Below are 26638 nucleotides of genomic sequence, written 5' to 3' on the forward strand. Positions count from 1 at the left end.
CTGGAAGACAATCGTAATACTGAAACAATAACACATTTTCAATATTTAAATATTAATATTTAAGAACCAAATGTGGGTTTTTTTGTTTTTATTGAACTCTGATTTAAACATTCAACATTCTCTTAAGTTGAAAAGCACATTTGATTTAGAAAATAACAGTTCCCTAAAAAAGTTACATAAGTTGATCTTTCACTCTAAGCTCAATTCTTTCTCTAATAGAAGAATGGGCCTTTATAAATTCTGAAAATGTCAAAATGAAATCAATAATTTTTACCCAATAAATAGATGCTAATAAAAATTTTTAAAATATATCTGCCTTAATTTCAAAGATAAGTATTTAGTTTCAAATAAACTCATACCACACAGAATTAGTGAGACATTTCTTTGGACAGAATATTCTGAAGCACCGCAGCATGACTAAAAGCTGAGGCTGTCAGGCAGTTACCTGCACTCCTTCTTAGCAGTCCTGGGGACAGCACTGTGTCCTCATCTCCAGTTCTGCAACATCCAGCGCTAGCTGCTATTTTCTGCTCTACACAGCCTGAGGTACTAGTGTCAGTCAATTAACACCCAGGTTTTAGTTACACGCACTGAAAGCCATTATCATATGGAAACTGTGTCAGATTTAATCTTTATTCTCTGATAATTTAGAGCTCTCTCAGTTTTACAGTGTTTGGAAATGTGTTCAAAACGTACATTTATCATATTCTTAACTATTCTGCAAACTTAATCAAAATTTTCAGCATACTTTAAATCCTAGAAGAATAATAATATGTAACAAAATCTTGTAGAGGGCTGGAGAGACGGCTCAGGGGTTAAGAGTGCTGACTCTTCTTCCAGAGGACCTGAGTTCAATTCCCAGCACCCACATGGCAGCTCACACCTGTCTGAAACTCCAGTTTCAGGGGACCCTGACATCCATGGCAAAGCCACAAATGCACATAAAATAAAATAAAATATATGAAAAAAAACCTTGTAGAATCCTCTCAAATAACCCCTTTAAATTGTTTGAAATTTTAAAATAGGTGTTAAACAATTCGTTGTTACTTAATCTCTACAAAGGGGGCACACAACAATTCATACACTTGTAATCATAAAAAATATTATTTACTTATTTATTGCTATGTACAAGCGTATGTGGGTGGGTGGGCCATGGCAGGCATGTAGAGGTCAGAGGACACCTTCGTAGAACCATGTCACTCCTTCCACGTTGACGTGGGAGTCCCAGGGACAGAACTGAGATCACAAAGCCTGGGCAGGAATAACTTTACCCATGAGTTACCTTGCTAGCCTGAATGTAGTAATCATTCACTGTAAATATTTAATGCTGTGGCAAGGGAGATGCTCAGTGGATGAGGACTGTCACTGCCAAGGCTGACGACCTGAATTTGATCCCTAGAACTCACATGGTGAAAGGAAAGAACCGATACCTGCAATTTGTCCTGTGACTTCCACGGTGTGGGGGACACAAGTGCCCCTACTCTCCTTAGTAAGTTAATAAATGTAAAAAATAACGAAAACACTAAGTGCTTGTTTTAATGGAGATAGAGAATACATACACATACACACACTAACAATAAAGCCTAAGTGAAGCCCATTACAACCAGAGATAAACATGTCATGGAATAAAATCAATTTGAAATCTAGGATAAAAAAATTCTGGGTAAAAGGACAATTAACTTCTTTGTTACCATAGAGTTAATTTTTCAAAATTAAATGCTCTGTTTTAGATAGTATATAAGGGTATTTGTATTGGAAATGAAAACATATAAAAAAGACATTTTGGCTAGCAGTTCACTTCAAGCACTCATTTCTAAATATAATGCATGACACAAGCCTCACAAGAGTCATGGCTTTATTGATAATAATTTTTGGAACTCAGGGCCGGCAATAGAGTTCAGTGGGTGAAGGGACTTCCTAACAAGACTGACAATCTGTGTTTATTCCCAGGGCCCACATGGTGGAAGGAGAGGACTGACTCATGCAAGGTCTCTTCTGACCTCCAGACATGCGCTGTGGGAAGCACACCCATACATATATGTGCACACATGTGCATGCACACACGTGCATACACACACACAGGAAAAAAGACAATTGAAAATGCAATTTAAAAAACTGTAAACTAAAGCTGGGCATGGTGGTGTGCACTTTTAATCCCAGCAATTGGGAGGCAGAAGCAGGCAGATCTCGGAGTTTGAGGCCAGCTTGGTCTGCAGAGTTAGTTCTAGAACAGCCAGGGCTACACAAGAAACCCTGTCTTGAAACACCAACAAAAAACAAAACAGCAACTTTAAACTAATTTTAAAGCTCACTCATGTCTCTTGATATGTTTATTGTTTATCACTAAACTATTTGGAAGATGGAAGTATTAAGATAAAGGAAATAACATTTAAAAAAATCAACTGTTTTAAGGCAGAGAAAGACTAAAGCTATATCAAGTTAGATGCTAGCCAGTAGTTACTGTAAATGCTATTAGATGAAGTATGAATTGGAACATCTGTTTTAGAAATAGTATTTGACTGCTGATTCACCTGGAAACGATGGGTGTTTATGAAATATATACTTATAAATGCTTACCATGTGTTTATTATTACATTGTATGTGATAGTGAAGAGTCATCAAAGACACAGCGATCTAACGGGGATGGTAAAGAAGCACGCGCATCACTAACTGCTGAGTCACTGGAACATGACCAAGATCAAGCTGACAGGGCATACATGGGAAGCCCGTTTTAGAAATGAACAAAATTTGTTAGGACTCCACTGATGAGTGACAACAGGAGCTTTCTTTTAAAGTGTTTTGTTCTATGAGCCTTTGCTATGTATTATGATTGATTTACAATGAACAGAAATACATTTTGTGTATTTTTTCTAGGTTTTATAGAGATAAAACATTCTTGAATGACATAAAATTCTGATAGCCTTTTTAATATAATTTTAATTATTAAAAATTTAAGCCATCAGTCATCTGTACATATATGCTTACAAGTTCAAGATATTTACACAAGATGATATGCTTAAGAGAATCTAAAGAGGTTTCCCTTTTATAGGAAATAACTCAAGACTCCACAGCAGAACATCTATTTTTATCTTAGTTGTCCCTTGTCATAAAGAGTAGCTCCAAGGTAATTTATATACAATTTTGAAATAATAAGTATATTTCTGATCATTATAAGTACTTTGAACTTAATACACCCACTCTCTGGTGCCCTTGTCACATCTTCTAAAACACACTGACCACTTCAGCATTCTGAAATTCATACCCAGACTTTAGGAGACTCCAAACTAAAACACTGGGGTTAGTTACCATAACTACCTGGAGTTCTCTGAAAATTGACCCACAGACCCACATATTTTGGAGTTATTCCCATGTATACTTCAAGGGATTGGGAGCTGTCAAAAGGAGAATCCTGTTGGCACAACCTTAGGGCATGTGCCAAGGGCTGGCTGATCCCTTCCCGTGCAAATCTCAAGAGTGCAACTGTAGCACACAGGGTAGATGGGTCTGTAAACACAACTCTTGAGATCTGGTTATGCATTCAAAGAACTGCTCATTTGAGAGCAGTGTCAATTACTTCCAAGTCAAAAGGACAAGAAGGTTGACTCCTGGGCTTTTGTAAGATCGCTAGTGACAGAGAGCAGATGCGTCTTACCTTGAGCCTGCAGTTTCCTTAGTAATTTTGCGTCTGTGTTATCCAGGAACTCAGCGCTGCCGACGTTGGGAGGGCGGCCCTTCCGGCGCTTCATCCTGGACTCCTCTCTTGCTCTTGGTCTATCTGGATTGGGTGGTCTTCCTCTTCGGCCTTCCATTGCCCTGATACGAGGAATGACATCCTCTTCTTTCAAAAGACACCACTGCATTCCCTGTTAATTAATAAATTACAGAAATAAATATTACAAATAAAAATAAGGGATCAACATAATAGAATATTCGAGTTAAAAATCATAGTTTTTTTAAGTTTATAAAGCTGGTATAAAATTTAGATTAGTAATTTTTCTATGGTATATCTTTAATAATTCTTAGTCAAATTATTTATTCTTGAATTAAGTATGTAGTCAGATTTGTATCTATATCTATAAGCATATAGAGAGATATAACATAATCACCATTTCTGAATACAATTATGACCAAGTTGGTAGACATTTGAAAGTATCAGTTGTGTGATACCCTCCCTATGGGTTATTCTTGAGTGTTAATAGTTCACCAAAAACATTAGGCTATCCAGATATCAGACAAACCTTTTTCTCAGATGAATATTATAGCTACTACATGAGAGAGAAAGTTAAAATATTAGTCTGTTGTAATCAGTAAGGAGTAACAGTTGTCCTTGAATGGGTTTCATTTAATCAGAAAAGAGACAACCATGCCAACACCAGCCTCTTGATGGAGGCACATGTCACCTTAAAGTAATCTTATATCTACCCCCAGGCAAACCTGGACTGGATGAAAATTCAAGACTTAATCATTACAACTTTAAATTAGAGACTGGACAAGAAGAATCTCTTTAAAATACATGCAAAACCCAGTCTGAAGAAATCAACAAACGATTTGGCCTCTTCAACAAGTAAATTATGACAAGCTTAACCAACAGGACAGAAAAATTATGTAGACTTTAAGATATCTATCAGTCTCAATTTATCAGCCTTACTTGGCAATTGATCTAAATGAATGATTGAGGAAATTTAACATTGAAAATTGTAACAAATAATGACATTTGAAAGCACTAAGCAAAAAAAGCAACCATTTGAAAACAATGATGGAATGTGTTAATTACAAATATATTTGCTAAAGGAACAGAAAATAGCTACAAATCCACAGCAGAAGTCCCATTTTGTTCAGGCACTCTGAAGTCATATACTTTGATCTTTGTAACACTTCTAACTTATATGGATGGCACTGTTTATTGTTTTAGAGGTACCAAGAAAGCAAGGAATAAAACTGTGATTCAATTTGAAAACAAATGTCACACTTTAACACAACATGCTCTTGACGTTGTATCAGAGGTTACAAAGATATTCTTCTATCTTTTGATATAAAAGTATATATAAGTTGATGAGTGACTGATCACAACTTTTAGGACTATATCAAGCCAAACTGTGACTAAAAAACTAGTGCATGTATTCCACATCAGCTTGCTAAAAGTAAAAATCTAATACTAACTCTTCAGCAACTTGCATTCTAAAATAACTTTAAATCTATTTTGAAAAAAATTGTTTTCTCTAAAGATTAAGAAAAAGTCAATAGAATCAACAGTTGCACAGAGTCCATTTCAGGCCACACACAACTTCAGAAAGCCGTCAGCACAGATAGGTTAGAGTAAGCTGTGCTCGTCACCAAGGGAGGCTTATTATTAGTTGTTCCCTCCTTTGTTAGGATTTTAGGCATCAAAGCAGCATGAATGACACAGATAAAGTGACATTCGTGACTGAGTGACCTGAGCATAAGGAGTCTGTAAACAAATCTGCATTCTGTTTCTAAGTATCTTATTAATAGGAAAACCTATTTCAAAGGTCTTACGTGAGTATCTTTTCTTACTAAATATGGTTTTTATATATAAAATATGTGCTTTGACATTCACTCAGGAAAACTTCTGCTGTCAGCAAGCACAGTATGTTAGTGCTTGAAACTTATTAGACAACAGTGCCTTTATAACTTACATTTGTGCCTGTAGCATTTAGAAAGCAAATACTTAGCTGGACGGTAGTGGCCCAGCACTTGGGAGGCAGAGACAGGTGGATCTCTGTGAGTTCAAAGCCAGCCTGGTCTACAGAGTGAGTTCCAGGACAGTCTCCAAAGCTACAGAGAAACCTGTCTCAATAAACAAACAAAACAAAACAAACAAAAAACAAATACAAAGAGGATCGCATATGTTCAGTTAGACATAATGTCATCTAACTTTTAGATTTCAGAAAACAAGAAAAGGAAAGTTAGGAAATCCCATTGAATAGTCAAATTATTGTGGGTAAGGACATACAGTCCAGATCTAAGTATCCATCTCTTGAGGAGAAGTAAATTGAATTCATAATACTTGACTAGCTCTTGTGAGTCAGAAATTATATGTTAAAAAGTTAGTTTATGTGAGCGGCTGGCTTGGGGTCCCCAGCAATAGTGGAGAATGCTGGTTTCTTCTTCTTCTTCTTCTTCTTCTTCTTCTTCTTCTTCTTCTTCTTCTTCTTCTTCTTCTTTTTTTGGTTTCCCCTTTGTTTTTTTTTTTTTTTTTTTTTTGAGACAGGGTTTCTCTGGGTTAGCTATGGTTGTCCTGAAACTCTGTAGACCAGGCTGGCCTCGAACTCAGAAATCTGCCTGCCTCTGCCTCTAGAGTGCTAGGATTAAAGTTGTGTGCCACCATGCCCAGCCATTTTTTTTTCTTAAATTTTAAGGTTTAAGACAAAAAAAATGTTTCCTAGAAATAGTATTTCTTGACTAAGATTCAAAAGACACATATAAAAAAAGAGATTATGGAGATGATCAAAGATTGTTTATTATTTTATAATCCTTTGTGAAGGGTTATTAATTTATATTTTTACATTTTATTTAGGAAGACTGAACAAACTTGCAGCATAAGAAAGAAAATATGAGATAAGTGAAACTGTGCTGTGAGATACAATGTATTTTTTTTTTTTTTTTTTTTTTTTTTGGTTTTTCGAGACAGGGTTTCTCTGTGTAGCTTTGCGCCTTTCCTGGAACTCACTTGGTAGTCCAGGCTGGCCTCGAACTCACAGAGATCCGCCTGGCTCTGCCTCCCGAGTGCTGGGATTAAAGGCGTGCGCCACCACCGCCCGGCCAATGTATTATTTTTTAAGTTAGACTCTCGATGTGTTATTTCGTACAATAGCTAAAGGATATCCGGGACTCAATGACAAGTGGTTGCAGCCACCACTTGGGTGCCAGGAAGCAAAAAAACAAAAGCTGAAGACTACCTGATATGAAAAGGGAAGCCCAAGAATCTGAAGCGCAGCCAGTGCTCCTTCTGTGGAGCCACCACCCCAGCTCCAGAGTGACAGCATTTGTGACAATGTGCCTCAGGCCCTGGCGTCTCTAGCGTAGGTAACTCGGGGCCACATCACCAACAGTAATGAACTGAAAGCTTTAGAAGTCAGGGTAGGAGATTATCCCAATGGACCATATACACATTGTGAGACTCTGGAATGGGGATTCAAACTAGAAAGAAAGTCAAATGCTTAAAGTCTTACAGGGAAAAAAAACAAAAGCTGAAGACTACCTGATATGAAAAGGGAAGCCTGAAGCCAGCCAGAAAGAAAACTGAACAGGAATCATCATACTTAGATAGTCATGGGCGTGCTCTCACATCTCAATCCTGATTTGATATTATGTCCTAACAACAAATGAGTCTGGGGGACCGAGTAAGCCAAGTGGCCCTTTTGCCAAATTTCTCAGGATCACTTTCCTCAGTGTTGTGTCACCAAGACTGGTGTGGAGCTATGATTCTCTTCTTCTAAAGGCTGATTTCTCAAGTTAACTCTTGAGAGGCTGGCACATTGGAAATGAATGAGGGATACTTTTTTTCTTTTATTCTTTTTTTAACTTGAGGCTACACTTGCACGGACGGATGGGCTCTTTATCATCTAACATCCCTGTCTCTTGGAAGTAAAATAACCATGGTCTATGGTTGAAGTAGATTAATGCATTTGTTGTGACAATTTTATATCTCTTAGCTATTTACTTAATAGATTATTCAAACAGTTGCACTAAATATTTTTTAGTAAAATTAACAGCCTAAAAATAAAGTTGTTTTAAAAAACAAAACAAAACTAAAACCAACTTCCCTCTGAAAGTGTGCTTTGAGTCTTACTTTCTATTAACTCCCATGAAATGTTTCAGAATGTCATACCTAAAAAAACAAGAATCTTTAAAAAAAATTTTTTTACTTGTTTCATGTTTATGAGTGTTTTGTCTGCCCCTGTGTAAGTGTACTGTATGCATGCCCAGTGCTCACAGAGGCCAGAAGAAGGTGCTGGACCCTTGGGACAGGGGTTATCTGTGGTTGTGTGTGTCCTCGGGAATCTGAGCCGTCTGTGGTTGTGAGCTGTTGTGTGGAGGCTAGGAACTGAGGCCTGATCTTCTGCAAGCGTGGCCAGTCCTCTTCTCTGCTGAGCCATATCTCTAACTCAGAAGAAGAGGGGTATGAAAGACCTGGTGATGCACATTTCCATTCCAGGTGAGGGAATTAAATAAGCGTTAGTGCTTCAAAGTGACATAGGATGCTGACTTACAAAGATTAGAAGTCTCAGAAAAATCGTAGGGCATGGAGCAAAGCCTGTGTATCAAATCCTTTTTCAAAGATTTTGACAATAAAAAGGTTAAAATTAACATGAAGAAAAGTAGGATTCTATTGGGTTTCCCTAGGCCTGGTGTCTACTTTCCATTGCTTTCTACTTCAAGAGCAGCACAGAGAGCTTGATGTACTTCACATGAAGGGCATTGGGCAATCTTAATCTCATCTGTTATACAGCTCATTAGTGCCGAACACTATTTTAAGTAGCATTTAAGAGATATGAAAGACCAAGAATAGCTTCCTCTCAGAGAACAGGGGTGTCACCCATGAAACACGGTGGAAAAAGGTGTGGTTTGATACAGTTATCTCCACAGTGTTGACTATGCTGTCCAACTGACCAAATAGGTGATCCCTAAGATCACAACTCTAGAGGACGAAGTGACTCCTGTGCATGGTTCAGAAAACAAAGGATGTGAAGAGAAGGAACTTTAAAGTGACTCAAAGTGGCCTTCAGTAGCTCCACACTGGGGCTTACGTGGCAGGCCGTCTGGTACAGGGCTCTTTTAGCCACTAAAATCCTACCTGGTACACGAGAGACATGAATCTGCAGACCTCTCCCCTGTCCGTGCTGATCGTTCATGTTCCCAGAGTCCATATGTGCCAGAGCTAGACTGCACAGGGGTGGCAGTTAACAGCAAAGCTGGCCTAGAACTCTGGTTGTTGACTCCCAATCTTTGGTTCTCTACTTAATTAAAAATAATCACCAGCACCACAACTGTGCTGATGCCACGTGTTGCCCAAATTATTACGATTGCCCCTTTTACTCTTCACCAGAAAAGCCCTTTCATTTGAGTTGAACAGCAACAGACTAACATGAAATTCACCAGGTAATACACTGCTTTGTGGCTTCTATATTAATGTACTATCTGGTTTCTCCATTTATGTTAGTTTTTCTTCATATTTAGACTTCCCACCTTCATTTCTAAAGTAACAGGTATGCTCACAATTTCCTTTCTAGGGAAAAAAATGTCTTTGGGGAAAATTTGGGGACATTATTTGTCATAAATATTTATAAAGTGACTTTTAAAAGGCTATTTTTTGAAAGAAACACATTTTACTTTTCTTATGCGTAACGTCATTAAACAGAATCCTTCAGAAAATTTCTGAATGGTGTAACTCACTTCTCCTTTGGGCATCTTTCCTTCTCTTGCCCACCCTCTTTCGGGATCCCTTTGCTGTCTTTTCTTTCGTTTCTTTCTTAGACTGAGGAAGAGTAGGTATCCAATGTCCTAAACGCCTCTGAACTTATTTGGTGAAAAATATGGAATTACTTTTAAAAGTTATGCTTAATTAAATATTTCACCTACTACAGTTCACACAGTGCTTATCAGAGTGCATTGTCAGGACTGCAGAGAAGGCTCAGTGGTTAAGAGCACCGGCTGCTCTTCCAGAGGACCTGGGTTCAATTCCCAGCACCAAATGGCAGCTCACAACTATCTGTAATTCCAGTTCCAGGGGACCCAACACCCATGGCAAAACACCAATGCACAGAGTGCATCGTCAGACACTTCAAAACAACCCCTATCAACAGCTACTCACTGTGACGCTGTCCTATGTTCCCAGAGGCAAATGTGGGTAAGAGAAAGAACTCTCTCAACTTACCAAAATCGATCCAGCACAAACATATTTTCTATTACTTTGGTAACCAAAAAGAGTGAAATAAAATAAAAATTGTGACAAACATAAGGATCAACAAGTTTTTTGTTTTTTTTTTTTTTTTTTTTATGATGCAACGGAACAGAATTCTGTAGAGACATCTGTTTGAATCCTTTTCACTGAGCTGCAAAGAGGCTGTAGTAACAGACATCCGGCTGGAGACAGGTGGCTGGCAGTGCATGGCCTTCTAAGTACTACCACTTGATTCGCAGAGTTCATCTTCTAAGAGGAGGTTTTTTATGGAAACTGTAAGAGCATTTGAAATCTAGCTAGCAGCAATGCTACCCTTCACTCATCTTACAGAGCTCTCCGTGAATTCAAACAAACAAAACTCTTCAAGAACACAGGTTTGCTTGGCCTCCTTCCTTTTAGGGCCAATCTCTTGAATTAAGGGCGTCTGCTTTAGCTGTCTGAAAGAGAACCGCTACACTGTTGTTCTTCACTTCAACTTTGACATGTAAAATGGTTCCCACCTTTCCTCTTGTTTAATATACACAATCACTATCTTCAACCAGTGTTTGCCATCGTCTAATACATATACAATTACTACCTTAAGCTGCTAAATACTGAATAAAATGGTTAACTTTTACAAAATGTTTTTATCACTGCAAACATTACTTTCTGGCAGAAATTACCTCCTAAATTTTACCTATCTGATAAAGAGTTTTGGAATATTTTTAATTATTTACTGCTTTAGGTAAAATTAGAATGAACAATTGGTGTTCCCCTGGCATATCATAAAAGGAAGAATAAAGACATGACATAGAAAACATATTCCAAGTCGGGCAGTGGTGGCGCACGCCTTTAATCCCAGCAATCAGAAGGCAGGGGTAGGCAGATCTCTGTGAGTTCAAGACCACCCTGGCCTACAGATCAAGTTCTGATAGCCAGAACTACACAGAGAGACCTTGTCTGGAAAAATTAGAAAGAAGGAAAAAAAAAAAAAAGAAAGAAAGAAAATATATTTCCAAAGAAAGCTATTAATTTGAGTAGTTAAAATGACAATAAATTCGTACAAAAAACATTTATTTCCTCTTAAACACCAAATACACATATCACATATAGAGCACCTGATATCCTTATGTTCAATTTTCCTGCATTTTAAAAATAAAAAGTTCTTAGCTGTATTGCATTACAAGGTAGAGAAATATTACTTTGAAAAACAAACTATTTTCCACGTCCTATATTTGATTCAAGTAAATTTTAGAACACAGAAAACATACAAAAGAGATGAGTAAAACATGAAAACACACAAAACAGAAAAATAAAACAATCTCTTCTACCATGACCAATTAAAGCCAATATCAGTTTTGACATATTTATGTTTTTCCCCCTTTTTGGATTTTTGTTGGTGTTATATTTTAAAACACAAACCCAATATGCAGACCAGGTTGGCCTCGAATTTGTAATTTTCCCCTTTTCCATCCACTGCTGGGACTGCAGACACGCAACACCATACTAGCTAGCCTCCATTTGGAGTATGCAGTTGTGTTTTTAATATATGGTTAGCCATCAAACTTTTACACAATTTGTATAAAGTTAGAAGTATTTTATACACAGAGAAAATTATTATTGTGTGACAATAATGCATTTGTGCCAAACTGTATTTTATAACCTCCAAAAACTTAGCTAATGAACTTTTCTTCCGGCTTTGTGCTTGCTGGCTGCTGTTGAATTGGAAAAGTTTGGGAAACTTGGGAAAGTGGTGTTTGTCCTGGCTGGATGCTCCTCCAGTGCAAAGCTGATCACACTTCAGACCTCCCCTAGACTATACTGTAGTGGATGGTACTGACAACAATCCCAAAAGGTGACCACCATGGCCAAGAAGGAAGTCACCAAAAGGTCAAAGATCCAGTTCGCTGTGAAGGTTTACAACTATAGTAGCATCAAGCCTCAATCGATAGCCCCTGGGACAAAACTGTGGTCCACAGGGATGTCTACAGAGACCCAGATGGGCAGACTAAGCTAAGCCTGAGAGGTGGTACAAGCAGCTTCTGATTTAGATTGTTGTTGTTTGTTTTCAACACTAAAGGAAAAAAATCTTTCCCATCAGTTACTCTAACAAAAGGATAACCTGTTAATTTTCACAGAAAATTCTTACATAATTATATAAATTTCTAATTGATCCTATGCTTAAACATGAATAATATAATATATAAAATATATATCACTTTGCACCTATAAGAATTTTGAAAGCATGAACATTTCTAATTCTTTAAGTAAAACATTTTCTTGGGTACCTTTAGCCATAGCTCTCTAAAAGTACTTTGAAGTGAACTTAACTAACTTTTCTGAACTAAAAGCTGGTGTCAGAGTTTATGTTATCTTCCCTGTGCACTCTGAAATGTTGGTTGCTCAACATGTTACAGCTCCAATAATTCATCCAAGTTCTTACCTGAAATTGATTTCAGCAAGACACTCTGCTGAACACTGATTGTGTTTAATAAAAAGTGAATGAATGTCAAAGAACATTCTGCTCTGTGTAATGAGGCCTTATAGATTAAGTCTAATTATATTGATACAATACCAAAAATCCTTCATGTATTGAATAGCAATTAGCTTTCCCCTCAGAGCAAAAGTCTATTGAATAAAAAAACATAAAGATGATTCTGTTATAAAGATCAGAACGATGAATCAAAGATTAAAAAGAATTTCTAATAATTCTTCCTTCCAAAATGTCTGTTAGAAAAAATCTGAACTAGTATGTAGGGAGTTTATTTAAAACACAGTGGCTCACTCAGATTTAAAAAAAATTTGGTGACAAACTGAGTTGAAATAAAAAAAATTTAATTTTTAAAAAAATAAGTCAAAATAAGAAAAACCCTATAATATATTTCTATGTAGAATTTTTTTAAAAAATCAAGATTTTTGGTATTGTGAACTAGCAGTAAGGAGACAATTAGAGCTGAACACAGCACAATCCTTATGGTAACACCTGGAAAAGGTTTATGTGCTGTGGATATTGATCGCTCTGTATGCTGTGAATGTGTTGCTCTGATTTGGTTGATAAATAAAATGCTGATTGGCCAGTAGCCAGGCAGGAAGATTAGTATAGGTGGGACAAAAAGAGAGGAGAATTCTGGGAACAGGAAGGCTGAGTCAGGAGACAGCCACTGCCACCATGAGAAGTAAGATGTAAAATACCGGTAAGCCACAAGCCACGTGGCAACTTATAGATTGATAGAAATGGGTTAATTTAAGATATAAGAACTGGATGGCAAGAAGCCTGCCATGGCCATACAGTTTATAAGTAATGTAAGTCTCTGTGTGTTTACTTGGGTCTGAGTAGCTGCGGGCCCCGGCAAGACTGGAGAAAACTCCAGCTACACTTATGTGACTTGTGCAAAGAACACATTTCCAGAGCCCTCAGCTCCTCATTCATTCATTAACAGCTCTGCCTTTGAGGTTATGTGACCTTGGGATCTGCTTAATTTTCTGAGTAAGACAACATGGAAATGCATGCCTTTTCACAAAGAAATTGTTAGTTCCAGAAAACAACCAAACAAACAAAATCAAAACATTTCTGTGCCTTATAACTGGCCCAAAGGGGAAGAGGCTTGATTAAGAAAACATTATCCACTTCGCTGAGTATCTGAACCTATCTGAAACAGTTTCTTGCATATTATCTCATTTTAACTTGGCCATAATCTCATAAGGCAGAAATGTTACAATTATTATTCTCTATATGATAGATGAAGAAACTGAAGGAGAATGGACATTATTTTATTGTTTGGAATGACAAGACTATACATGGTTAACAAGAATCTACCTTTCATCACTCCCTAAACTAGAAATGCTTTCAACAGGACTGGTAAACATAACAGGAATTGAATAAGCATTTACAGGTAAATGTAAGAGGAAAGGGATGATTGCCAAGGAAACATCACAGAAATGAGACGTTCTTGGGAAGCTGTTTTTGGGGAGTGAGTGTAAAGTTGTATATAGAATTCACAAGTTCAGAGGCAACTGTGCTATTATGTTCAAAAATGTGCATAATTAATTTAAAGCCCAATTCCTGCAAAACATTAGAATTTCCACTCACCTAATACTAAGGATCTCTACTTCCCAAATTAAAAAAACATGTAAAGAATGCAATGGATCACATAATGTGGTGTGATCAGATGACAAAATCCTGTCCTCAAACTACGTGGTGTTCACAATTCTTTTTTGCAGTGTCTCATGAACTGATTGTTCAAACTAGTTTTTCTAAAACTGTTTTACCTATTTGGCATAAAACTTCAGACAAACAATGCATGTATTTTTATACTTATATAAAGTATAAAACTGTTGATACAATTAATAAGCAGGAAAGAGTTTAGCTAAGTATAAAAAAACATCTATTACATCAAAGCCCTCTGTCACTGGAAGAGTGCCCTGAGGTCTTCCTGAGTAATCATCACAACATTGCAGGTTAGCTGACAAAGGCAATCCTCTAGAATCAGTGAGACTTACTCATTTAGGTTATAGTACTACTTTTTGGTTCAAAGACTACTTTAAAAGGTGCATCCTTGGGTCATCTCTAGCTTCATAGAAGCCACCCACTCTTAGTTTTGCACTGAAGCTAAAATTGCCCCTTGGGATAGCTACTATTCCATTTCTGCCGAGTGAAAAAACAAAACATGTTTTTCCATTTCAGGTTTTGATAATTATAAGCCATCTTTGATGTGCAGCTAGCTTTCAAGACATTAATGTCTTGCATATTTTACAAAGAAGCTATATTTAGGTGAGCAATTTAGGTTAAGCACATCAGACCCATACAAGAGAATATTTTGTACCAAGGAACTTCATCTGAGAAAGAAGTGCATTTCCCCTCTGCGTTAGAATGCTGTATCAGAACCAAATGTACAAAACCTGGAGAAACGTATTTACCTTTATCACGTCAGGGTACTGCCTAAGCTTCTTGCTGCATGGAGCATAATATGCCATTTCTCCTTGAAGGCGCCCACCGAAGTTTCTTACCCTTGTCTCTCTCTGCCAGCTACATAACAGAAATAAGCATTGTAAGATACTTCATTTAATTAAGAAAACTTTATAAAAGTTAAAAAAAGTAACATGCTCTTCAGAAAACATTAAAACGAGAAAAACTAATCATATAACCCAAATACATTTATTTTAAAACGATTTAGATTTTTAGCTAACTAATTCATCTACAGAATTAAAGACTTGACTTGAAAACACTGAACTATCAAGTATTACAGTAATCACTGCTGGAATTACGTTGGGGGCTTACGCACTTGAGTAACTCATCAATTCACATGGACTGTTTCTTTGAACAGCAGAAAACTCCAAGTACAAAGAGCACACACATGCCTCTCTAGGTCTGGGGCCCTGAACACCCAGTCTTAACGGTTACCTGGAACTAGAACCAAATAAACTAATCTTCCCTTGAGTACTTCGGCCTTTACCATGACATCTTTCACTGCTCTTTACTTCTCTCTTGACAAAGCCTTCTACTAGTATTCTTTAGCTCTCTGACATGTGACTGGCCATTGGTTCATTCCAGTCACATAGCCCACCCCAACACTGTCCTTCTTTAGGTTAATGAGGCATTAGACGCACTTTCAGTTTTCTGGTAAATCAACATTTTGCCCTTTGCTATATTCTAATCACTAATTATGTAGAGAGGAGAGAACAAGAAATCAAGTATACATGAAACATTCAGGCACTAAGGGATGAGAGCCTTGTGTGGCATACCCATATTCCAGAGGTACACGCAGCTCGCGTTCATCTGTCACTCTTCTTCTCTTGGATGTACCTTTAAGAAGAGTCAACCAGGACATGAGCTATTCAAATGTACAGGTGACAGTCCTCTGACAGATTATTAGTATATTTATGAAAACTGCATTATTTCTAGGTGTTTTTGACAAAGCACACTATGTAAGACAGAAGCGTTTCCCCGTCTGCCCTAAGACAGACACCAGGCTTTCTCTAGAAAAGCGTTTCTCTTGTCATTAGCAGAAGCGCCAATCAGGAAGGAAACGGTGGCTAGGTTTCAAAACCACTTCATTTTCTTCGGAAGTCTATGAGACTTTTAGATAGACACTACAAATTTTAAAGGTTGGCTCAAATATTTAAAGACAATTTAACTTCTATGTGCATATATATCCATGGCCCCAAAATGTACCAGGCCTTTAATCAAAACTGCACAGGAATGGGATTGTGATTATATGTGATTATATTAAACACTTTTAAGACAAATACAAATAAATATAAAATTAGTAGGACATCATGCTTGTTTGTTGTAAATAAAGCAAAAATTAGAAAGTGCTAATGAAAGTAAAATAAATAAAACAGTAGCAAATTACTGTACTATACAAACCCATATTTTCTTAGTTATTGAATGAGAATGCAGAGCAGCCTTGGATTGTTAAATGTAGGAAATTTAAAATGAAAATGCCTAGAAGTTTATAAGAAATCAAATATGTAAAAAAATAATATTCAATGGATTAAGAATGCTATTCACTCAAAAAAAAAATGAAGATGTTGACTGTACAGTGAGTGGGCAGGCATTTAATTGTCCAAGTGATCATTTCATATAAAACACAAAAAATCCAAGTCTGAATTCAATTCCATACTAAATTAAAGGGTGAACATAAAACAAGAAAAGATTCAAAATCAAGAGGGATCATCAATTAGATTCTTAAAATAAAAACCACAGAGAAAAAAAAAATTAAAGTCTCAGGCAATGGATGAAATCTTTTCAAAATGATGTTTCTTAGGCAATCTGCAAATCTAGATGCAATATCTGGTTACAACGAGCTCCTCTCCCCAAAGCTGTGTAGACAGCAGTCCCTGCTGCAGTCTGCCTTGACTTTACATGGATAGAAATAAAGTGTAGTACCAGAGTGTGGACTTGCAGTGAGTGTGGAAGAAGTACCAAGGAAAGCAGGAGACGGGGACTCAGAGCACAGGGCAGCAGGAGCAGAGCCTGGGGCGCTTCCTATGTGGAGGTTGTGAGGTGCTGAGTGAGCTGTGAGACTGATGGGGGTGCTTTTGGCAGAGGAGGTTGTCTGGTTGAGGTTCGTGGCAGTTTTCTCTCCTTCTGTGTCACTATCTGAGTCCTCCTGGTCTTTCTCCTCGTCGTCTTCTGAGCCTTCTGTATCTGATTCTGAATTACTATCTGATTCTGGGAAGTAAAGAAGCACTTGGATATTACAACTAGGTCACAACCAATCACCTGAAGTTTGCACCTAAAGGGAGTATTTCAGAACCAGTATTTGCGACTGAGAATTCAAGGAAGCAATTTCCCAAGAGTAAGTGTAAATGTAAAACTTACCATCTCATAAGCTATTTGAGTAAAGTGTGAGAATACAGTTCCTCAAATTCCTCTTAAAACACTTTTACTTAGTATTTGAATTATGAAATAGTTCCCACATGACACTTCACATTTCAGTTCAGCTTAATGCTTTCAAAATTAATTTCAACTTAATAGAGAAAGTTAGGTAAAAGAAGGGATATTGTTGATCAAACTGACAAGTGCCAGAGTTTACAGTCTCCTGTGCTAATCTCACTGTCCTGGAACAACCATCAGTCTGTCATTTGAGATTCTGCACAAAAGAAAACAATTGTTTAGGGCAGGGTTCCGGTTTGGTGTTCTGCTTTTACAGCTGTAGTTTTCCTAGTTCTGTAAAGACTTCATCAGGTGCCTCGAGATTCACAAACTATGCTCACAGGAATAACTATGGAGGAGCAAAAGACTGGCTGGGTGAGGTAGGTCTGTCCTGGCTGTGAAGTACGATATGTTAACACATATGTTAGTAATACTCCTCTAGCCATGCAACATACAAGAATGGATTGTTAAACTCTAGATAAACACAGGACTATACCACAGAGATGCGCAGAGCAGCATGTAGGTGGCCCTCATTGCTGTGGTCCTACTGCCTGCACTGGGGTTCAGGAAAAGCTAGTTTTTATAGTAAGCACCTTTCAGGATTTTACATTATGAGGACATTAAATTGTACAATGACTCTTTTCCTATTCACATTGGTTACTAAAAAATTTCTGGCTGACCAGTAATAAAATTCACATACAAACATATCTACAAACATATTTATGTAATCTCTGTATTGAAAATTTTAGTTGTCTTGCATTTTATGTGCTTAAAAACAGTCTCTCTTAAACGAAAGAAAATACTACGGAGAAAATGAAAATTTAATCAAGGCTTAAGTTCATGACCCCGTGTTACTTAGTAAATTCTGATATCAAAAAGGACTTGACATTTGTTGTGAGCCTAGCCTTTAACGGCTGAGCTATTCCTCCAGCCCCATTTGGTTCTTTTTGAATGACCATGGTGAATAATTTTAAAGATATCCCATAATGTTTTAATAAGTAGCAGGAGAGAATAAAATACAACCAAGAATATTTGGACAGCAAATACTGGCCTTGATATAGGTAAAAGACAAAAAGCTGAGGAAAGAGGAAGGGGCAGGGGACTTGGAGCCACTAGGTTTCCTAGTGATTGTACCAGCAGGACTGCATAAGAGGTTGACTGGACCATGGGCCTGGGCACCAGGTGTTTGTAAGGGTGTATACTTGACTGTTTCTAGCAGGGGGAGGTCTTTTGTTCCACCCCTTGGCATTGTTATAAACAGACCTTTGGAATAAAGTTCTGGGCCGGTGGATAAGGATCCAGGCCCACCAGAGTCTATCCCGTGTTTTCTCTGTTTCTCTCCCCTCTATGTCTAACGAAGTCTCTTATCCCTTATTCCTCAAGAGTCCCTGGGGTAAGTAAATGTGGGGGCTGGTCTCCTACAGTGACTATATTAAAAACATATTGAACGAAATTCTCAAGGAACTAATAGTTCCTGCCCTCCCCAGACAGTGTTTCTCTATGTAGTCCTGGCTGTCCTTGAACTCACTCTATAGATCAGGCTGGCCTCAAATGCAGAGATCCATCTGCTTCTGCTTCCTGAGTGCTGAGATTAAACACATACACCACTACATATGACTCAAAATTATTATTATTGTTGTTGTTGATTCTAAAGAGTTTCTCTGTGTCAAACTCAGAGATCTGCCTCCTTCTGCTTCTCATGGTATTAAAGGCATACGCCACCACCATCTGGCTAAAAATTATTTTTAAAAAGAGTAGCAATTGTACTGTGGATAAATGCTCCTGAATTAAGTGAAAATTCAGTAAGCTAATAAAATTGTTCACTTCATGCATCAGCATACCCACTCTACAATTCGTCATTTAAATCCAGGTGAATGATAAGCTAAGATTTAACTTAGAACTTCAATATCAACTACTTTTCTAATTTACTGAGTATAAGAAACAGTGAATGACAATGATTTCAAGTGTGTAAATTAAGATTTTTTTTCAATCATTTTGGTACATATTTGGAAATACTTTAAATTTTAAAACAGAAAATAACCTGATTGACTGTCATCAGACTCATCCTCTTCATCATCCTCTTCATCTTCTTCCTCATCATCTTCCTCCTCATCCTCATTTGAATCTTCAGAGTCTTTGCTGCTGGGAATGTCTGAATCCGTTCCTCTAAACTGTTCCACCAAAGATTTTGCAGGATGAGAGGGATGCTGTGTTTTCAACGGTGTTGCGTTATTGCTAACCACTCTCTCCTTCCCTTGACTGTGCAGAATGGGAGAGGTGGAGGGCAGGCCAGGGGGCTGATTGCCAGTTCTTCTCCCACCTGTGCTCAGGTTGACAGGTGAGGCAAATGGGGTGCTACTGGCAACATTTTCATTCATCTTACTCTGTATTTTAGTTTTGGTAGTAAGTGCTAAAGGAGCTTCTTGAATGACACTTTGAATAACTCCATTTGGTTGGTGGTTCCCTAAAAGTGCATTTGTCAAAAACGGATTAGGGTGGTTGTTTTCTAATGGTTGTTTTGGATGTGCTGGTGAACTAGAGGTTGCTTTTGTATTTGACAAAGCTGCAATAACCTTCTTCAGGCTCTTCGACGACTCCTGTTTCTTTACTTGTGATGGGAATGTCTGTTTATATTGTTCCTGATGAAACACAAGTAAAAAAGCAAAACAGAAAACCAGTGAGGCAGAAAACAAGGACAGCTTCTGTTTGTCAGTATCAGCGTGCACACAGCTTCACAGAGACACTTAAAGCAGGACCTACAGGGGCTGGGGAAGGCGTGGCAGCAATGACAACTGGCGTTGAACCATGGCTAGACATACATATATATATATATATATATATATATATATATATATATATATATATATATATATATATATATATATAAATAGTCACACTTTCATTCGCTGTATCCACTCAAAAGGCCTGTGTTTCTTGACTCTCCCTCTCCTTACTGGTGCTCTCTCTCATTTTCACAATAATCCAATCCTGAAACTCTAAAAATACCCCCCAAAACTAGTCTATTACCATGTGCTTGGATTCATTCATTAAATATTGCTCAAACTTTGGCCATGCTGTTATTTCTTCCTTTCCAACTCCCAACAAATACTATATAAGAACGCAAACTTTGTATTAGTTTTCTTTTATTAGCTTCTGGGAGCACTGCCAACCTTGTGAATTCAGTAACATGCAAATCATTTCATAATTACTCACTAGCCTTCCTTTCTAGCTGACTGGACTACTGCTAAGGCCAGCGCCATATCACACTTCTCCTCCTCCCACAGTCTGCTAAAATCATTTGTCTACATGCACTGTTCCTGACAAGTGAAATACTACCCATGCTTCACGCTCTAACTCAGTAGCTTTCCACATTCGTCTCAGTCAGAAACATTCATTCTTTACTCCATCCCCGGAGTGATCTACCTTACTAATATCCAACAACATACTAGTTGTTTGTTTTGTTTTTGTTTTTTTTCTCCCCTTTTTTGAAACAGAGTACCATTCATGTAGCCATTATGGCCTTGAAGTCCTGATCTTCCAGCCTCTAATTCCCAAGTTATAAGATTACAGCATGTGCCTCAACATGTGATTCTCTAATTCTGTTCTGATTATACAGATTTGTATGCTTAATGTAAAGAGCTAAGTTTGCATTTCTGATAAATTTCTGTAGCAGAAACTGTCATTTACGGTCTTCCTGAAGCATTACTGATAGCCCTGTACTTGAAATACACCCGAGACTAATACTGGAGTACCAAATGACTTCTTGAGGAAGAAAGTCTTCTGTTTGTTTATTTCTTGTCCTTTGAGATAGAATCTCATTCTATAGCCCAGGTCACCCTGGGACTCACTGTCACCCAGAGTGTCCTCCAACCACTGTAATTCTCTGGCTTTAGCCTCAGCTGGCATTACAGGCATGAGCCATCATGTACAGCTAGAAAAGATTTTCAAAGCAAAATTTTGAGATATTGGGAGGCCAATGGGGAGTTGGGTGCTAGGCTTAGCAGCTGAGTACTTGCACAAGGCCATTGGTTCAATACCCAGCATGAGAGGAAAACAAGTAAACTTTCACAAGAATAGCCATTATTGTGGGAAAAATTTATAGAAAATCAAGCCATAAAATTTACTTCTATGAATAAAAATGGAAACCAGATATTAGAAACTACTTCAGGGGCTGGAGAGATGGCTCAGTGGTTAAGAGCACTGGCTGCTCTTCCAGAAGACCAGGGTTCAATTACCAGCAGCCACAGGGTAGCTTACAACTGTCTGTAACTCAAATACAGGGGTTCCCATGACCTCTTCTAGCCTCTGTGAGTACCAAGGACATATGCACTACTCAAACATACATGCAGGAAAAACCTATACATATAAAATAGGAAAATATTACATCTTTAAATAAAACTACCTGAAAATTTTAAAAATGTAAAATTTATTAGTATAATTGAGATAATATATAATGATTTCGAATGACTAAAATATATTAAGTTAATTTTTAAAAGCAGGAGTGGAGAGGTGACTCAGTGGTTAAGAGCACTTGTTATTCTTGCAGAGAACCAGGATTCAGTTCCCAGAACCTACATGGTGGCTCTGAACCACCCATAACAACTCAAGTTCAAGATGATCTGACCCCTCTTCTGAACATCACCTCGGTGTCAGGTACCATGTGGTACAAACTATATCAATTCAGGCAAAGGACTCATACAGAAAAAAATTAAATTATTCAAATAATTGTTTGTAAACAAATACTACTACACTCTTACTAAATGCAACCCATCACAAAGTTTTTAATTAGTATTTATTCGATGTGTTCCTTTTTTTTTTTTTTTTTTTGTTTGTTTGTTTTCCGAGACAGGGTTTCTCTGTGTAGCTTTGCGCCTTTCCTGGAACTCACTCTGTAGACCAGGCTGGCCTCGAACTCACAAAGATCCGCCTGGCTCTGCCTCCCGAGTGCTGGGATTAAAGGCGTGTGCCACCACCGCCCGGCTGATGTGTTCCTTTTGTGAAAGGAATTTTATACTATGATTCTCAGATAAAATATTTTTATAAATCCAAGATACAATTCTCTGGTAGAAAAATCCAATGTTTCAGCTCTTAGGATGTAGATGTCATACAATAAACCTTTTACTAAGCAATATATGTTTCCTTTTAATACTGGACCGAATGGTTCCATGAAAGCAAAGTTTTCACTGTACATTCATATTTTAAATTTCAGCAACTACTCCTTGCTTTAGCTCTAAACAATCTCATATCATATGTTTATACCCACAGCTTTCAGGAATAAACAAAGGTTACTACATTTTTATTTCAAGGCAAGTCAGGTAATCTTAAGACGACACATACTATCCATTGGTGCTATGAAAAGTATCTAATAATGGTGTTTACTAGTAGAAAATCTATTGCTGTTTTAAAGCATCAACTACCCACATGCCAGTGTATGGAGACAGATGGGTTTGAAGGACAGTCCTACATCTAAGGTCTTACTTTATTGGCCCTTATCTCCTTTTCTGCAAATGCAAAAAAAATCCTCCAGGTCTGACTTGACTGACAGATCACATTCTACTTCTGGTCAATATATATATTTTATTCACACATACTAATTTAAATTACATGTTCACAATGTAAATGTCAAAGGAATCAATGATAAAATAAATCAGAAATTCATAGCCTTATGACAAGACTGATGAATTAATAGCAGGTAGTGTGGAACAAAACAGATTGTCATAAGAAATAAACAAAATTCAATGTGTTATAGTGCTCTATAAAGAAAACTATTTCAAGAGAAGTACTCATAATATATTCTGTAATGCTAAATAAGGCATGTGGATAATATCATTGAGAATTGAGTCTAATACAAATGTCTATTCACAGGCCTGGAATGATTGGCTCCAGGTGGTCAAGAGCACTGGTTGCCCTTCCAGAGGACCCAGGTTCAGTTCCCAGCAACCACATGTTGGGAACTGAACCTTGGTCTTACTCTACCACTGAGCTACATCCACAGCATAAAATCTAGAGTTGAGGGGGCTGGAGAGATGGCTCAGTGGTTAAGAACATTGACTGCTCTTCCAGAGGACCTGGGTTTGATTCTTGGCACCCACATGGTGGCTCTCAGCTGTCTGTAAAAACAGTTCCAGGGGACCCGACAGCCATGGCAATTCACCAACGCACACAAACTAAACTAACTAACTAAATAAATAAATAAATAAAAAGTCTCGAGTTGAGAATCAAGCCCAGTGCTGTGCTCCACATTTGAGCAGGTGCTACAAACTGAGCTACATCTTAGTCCCATTTGTAATAAAACCCCAGCACTAAGATTCTTGTGTACATAATATTGAACTTACCCGTTTGGATCGCAATTCACTGGTCAAAGAACTAGATTCTTCAGAGGTATTTTTATTCCCTGCTTTAAGTACATCAGGAGAAGGAACTACGAGTTTCCTGTATGTTTCCTTTTTGGCTTGATTTACCAAAGACAAAGGTTTCACATTGGCCACCAATCCCGTAGACTGTATTACACTGGTGTGTTTGTTCACAGATTCCTCCTTGGCCTGAGAGCTTTGGAAAATAAATGGAAGCTGCTGTGACAAAACCTGAGGCTGCTTCTGCTGGGACTGGAATGATGAGTGGGTCTGGGATTCAGACACGAGAGGTAATGGCTGCTGCAGTCTTTTTTCCTGGGCTTTTTCAGCTGCTTTCTGTCCATCCACTTTTGGATCTGAAATAGCATGTAATAGCACCTGGAAATAAAATTTAAAAGGAAGTTATCTTGGCATCCATTAAGAGCATCAAGTGGTAAAACGTGGAGAAAGAGAATATGTTAGAGAGTATTGTTAATCACTATGACAGAGACATAACACAAAGGTCACTAACACATAACAAACACCCTTTAAAAGCACTTGTCTGTGGGAAAGAACTGAAGGTTATTAAAATGAACAGGCTATAGGCGAGATGAAGGCTCTCCCTCCTAACGAGGTCTAGACACATGCAAAACAATACCTGGTTGTTACTTTTGTGTTGTGCTTCAGTCTCTGAGTCAGAATCCTCCTCTTCACTCTCCTCAATACTTTGATCTTCTTCCTCTTCCTCTTCGAGATCATCTGAGTCACTACTACTAATGCCTTCACTTGAGGTGTCTGACGATGTGCCCGAATCACTATCACTGTTGCTAGAACTTTCCATAGCTTTCTTCCTAGGTTTCTGGACAAAGAGCCGTTATTTGGTAAGCTATACTTTTGAAGAAATTCAGGTTTCAGTAAAAGACATGGTCTTTTAATTTTCAAATGATATCTTCAATATCAAAAGAGAAATGATTTATCATCATCATTATTATTATTATTATTAGCTAACTTATTTGACAGGAAATCATCAACAGAAAGTGTAAGTTCTGACATGGCTTGTCACTTAATGCATTTGCCCGTTGATCTGTTTAGAAAACAATGATTTGAAATATTGTTATGGGGTGGGGACTGATTTTGTAACCTGAAAAAATTCCCTATATTCTCCTACTTAAAACTATATCAAATAATTCTATTATGTTACTTAATGTGTAAATTGTATTCTTATACATAAAGCATAAAATATGGCTTTTAACAATAGACAATGTCCCATGTAGAACAGTTAAAATATAAATACAATACATATGTAGATTTACCTATGTTTCAAATAGTGCACCATTTAAATTGTAGTTCACAAAATAATTACACAGATTTAGTGTGAGCTGTCTTTATCTATATAGTAAACAGACAAACTTTTACCTAAGATGTGCCAAGGAACCTTTTGAGGTACCTACTGTAACTGTGTGCCACAGTGAATCTTTGCACACAGGAAACTCAGTCTAATGGAGGAGAGAGGAGGGAAGTGTTTTTCATAGAAAAGCAAACAATTGCATCTGTGTTGAGTGACACACAGAAGACATGGTACACAGCAAAAGATTTGTGGCGCTATGTCAAGAGATGCGATCCTGTCTAAGACTATTTCACATCAACACAGCAGTCAGCCGGCAGAGGCAGGAGTATCTCTACCAGTATCAGACGAGCCTGGTCTACATAGTGAACCCGGGCCAGCCAGGGCTATACACTGAAACCTTGTCTTTAAAAAATTTAAAAAGAAATGAAGAAATCACATAGGGAAAAAGCTATTTCTAGAATATTTAAGACTTTATTAGGAAAAATATTAAAAGCTGACAAAAGTTCATATTTAAAAAGTAGGCTATGTTTAAGAAACGGTCAGGGGCCGGGCGGTGGTGGCGCATGCCTTTAATCCCAGCACTCGGGAGGCAGAGCCAGGTGGATCTCTGTGAGTTCGAGGCCAGCCTGGGCTACCAAGTGAGTTCCAGGAGAGGCACAAAGCTACACAGAGAAACCCTGTCTCGAAAAAACAAAAAAAAGAAAAAAAAAAAAGAAATGGTCAGAAGGTGTGGATGCCTGTAGTGAAAGAGTATTTTTGGGACATGAAATTATAGCGGCACACACGATTCAAAGTGGTTGTGACTGTACAAGACCTGAAGAAGAATAAGCTAGCCAAACTCACAGAGAGGATGGGGAAAGGGCTCCTGAAGATCAACCCATACCTGAGAAGCTACTGGCAATGATGGCCACTGGGAGCATGAAGACCACCTTTCTTAGGGATGCAGGCAGTGAGGGGTTACTCATGCTCCAGCAGATGGTCCTACAGCCATGTACATACAGGCAACAATAATCTACTTGGAGGGTGATGAGACAAAGCAGGGAGAGGGGAGGGAGGGAAGAGCACACACGGCAGGCAGAGAGCACCCATCAGCAAGCACCAAGTCGGGAGGAGGAAGGGGTGAAGAAGGGGGATTATATCCAAACACATTACAGGAACGTAGGAATGTTAAAAAGATAAATCAGGAGCTGAACTACAAAACTAGTTATGTAACCACAATAAAAGCCGACTTACAGGAAGACTGAAAAGGAGGAACGTTGAAAAGACAGAGCAACGATTAAGTAGAACTTGTAGCTACTCCCAGTCATTTCAGTAAATTTCATTTACAAAGTCCCTAGGAATGGTGTACACATGTGTGTATGTGTGGTGTATATGTGTGTGTGTGTGTGTGTGTGTGTGTGTGTGTGTGTGTACACACGCACACATGTTGTATGTGTAAATTAATTAGGTAATGTCTCTTTACTTTCATGAAAACTTTTAAAAATCCTCTTGAACACATAAAAATGATCAAAGGAGAGCTGCTTAATTTCATTCCATCTGATCACAGAGAGTTTCTTAGCACTCTCTGAACTTTAATTTCACTATATACTTTTCTCAGTAACAAAAAAAAGACATGCTATCTGCTACGTATAGGTGCTTAAATCTTTGGGGATACAGGGTATGAGGAACAGACTTAA

General features: G+C 37.8%; 1 protein-coding gene across 11 annotated transcripts in view; it reads right to left on the reverse strand.

Moving 5' to 3' along the window:
• The window catches only part of Baz2b (bromodomain adjacent to zinc finger domain 2B), a 329610-nt gene that overhangs the window by 56869 nt on the left and 246103 nt on the right, over nucleotides 1–26638 (reverse strand). For 10 of the 11 annotated variants that reach the window (XM_059260517.1, XM_059260516.1, XM_059260515.1 and 7 more), the window contains 7 exons: nucleotides 24273–24473; nucleotides 23618–24013; nucleotides 19324–19921; nucleotides 16794–17078; nucleotides 15647–15707; nucleotides 14822–14930; nucleotides 3653–3863 (listed from right to left, as the gene is read on the reverse strand). In XM_059260517.1, the coding sequence (XP_059116500.1) occupies nucleotides 3653–3863; nucleotides 14822–14930; nucleotides 15647–15707; nucleotides 16794–17078; nucleotides 19324–19921; nucleotides 23618–24013; nucleotides 24273–24473 (1861 nt within the window). The remainder of the gene's footprint in view (nucleotides 1–3652; nucleotides 3864–14821; nucleotides 14931–15646; nucleotides 15708–16793; nucleotides 17079–19323; nucleotides 19922–23617; nucleotides 24014–24272; nucleotides 24474–26638) is intronic. The other variant, XM_059260519.1, reaches the window with a different exon arrangement.

Source organism: Peromyscus eremicus, chromosome 4 (assembly GCF_949786415.1).
Source record: "Peromyscus eremicus chromosome 4, PerEre_H2_v1, whole genome shotgun sequence".
NCBI lineage: Eukaryota > Metazoa > Chordata > Mammalia > Rodentia > Cricetidae > Peromyscus > Peromyscus eremicus.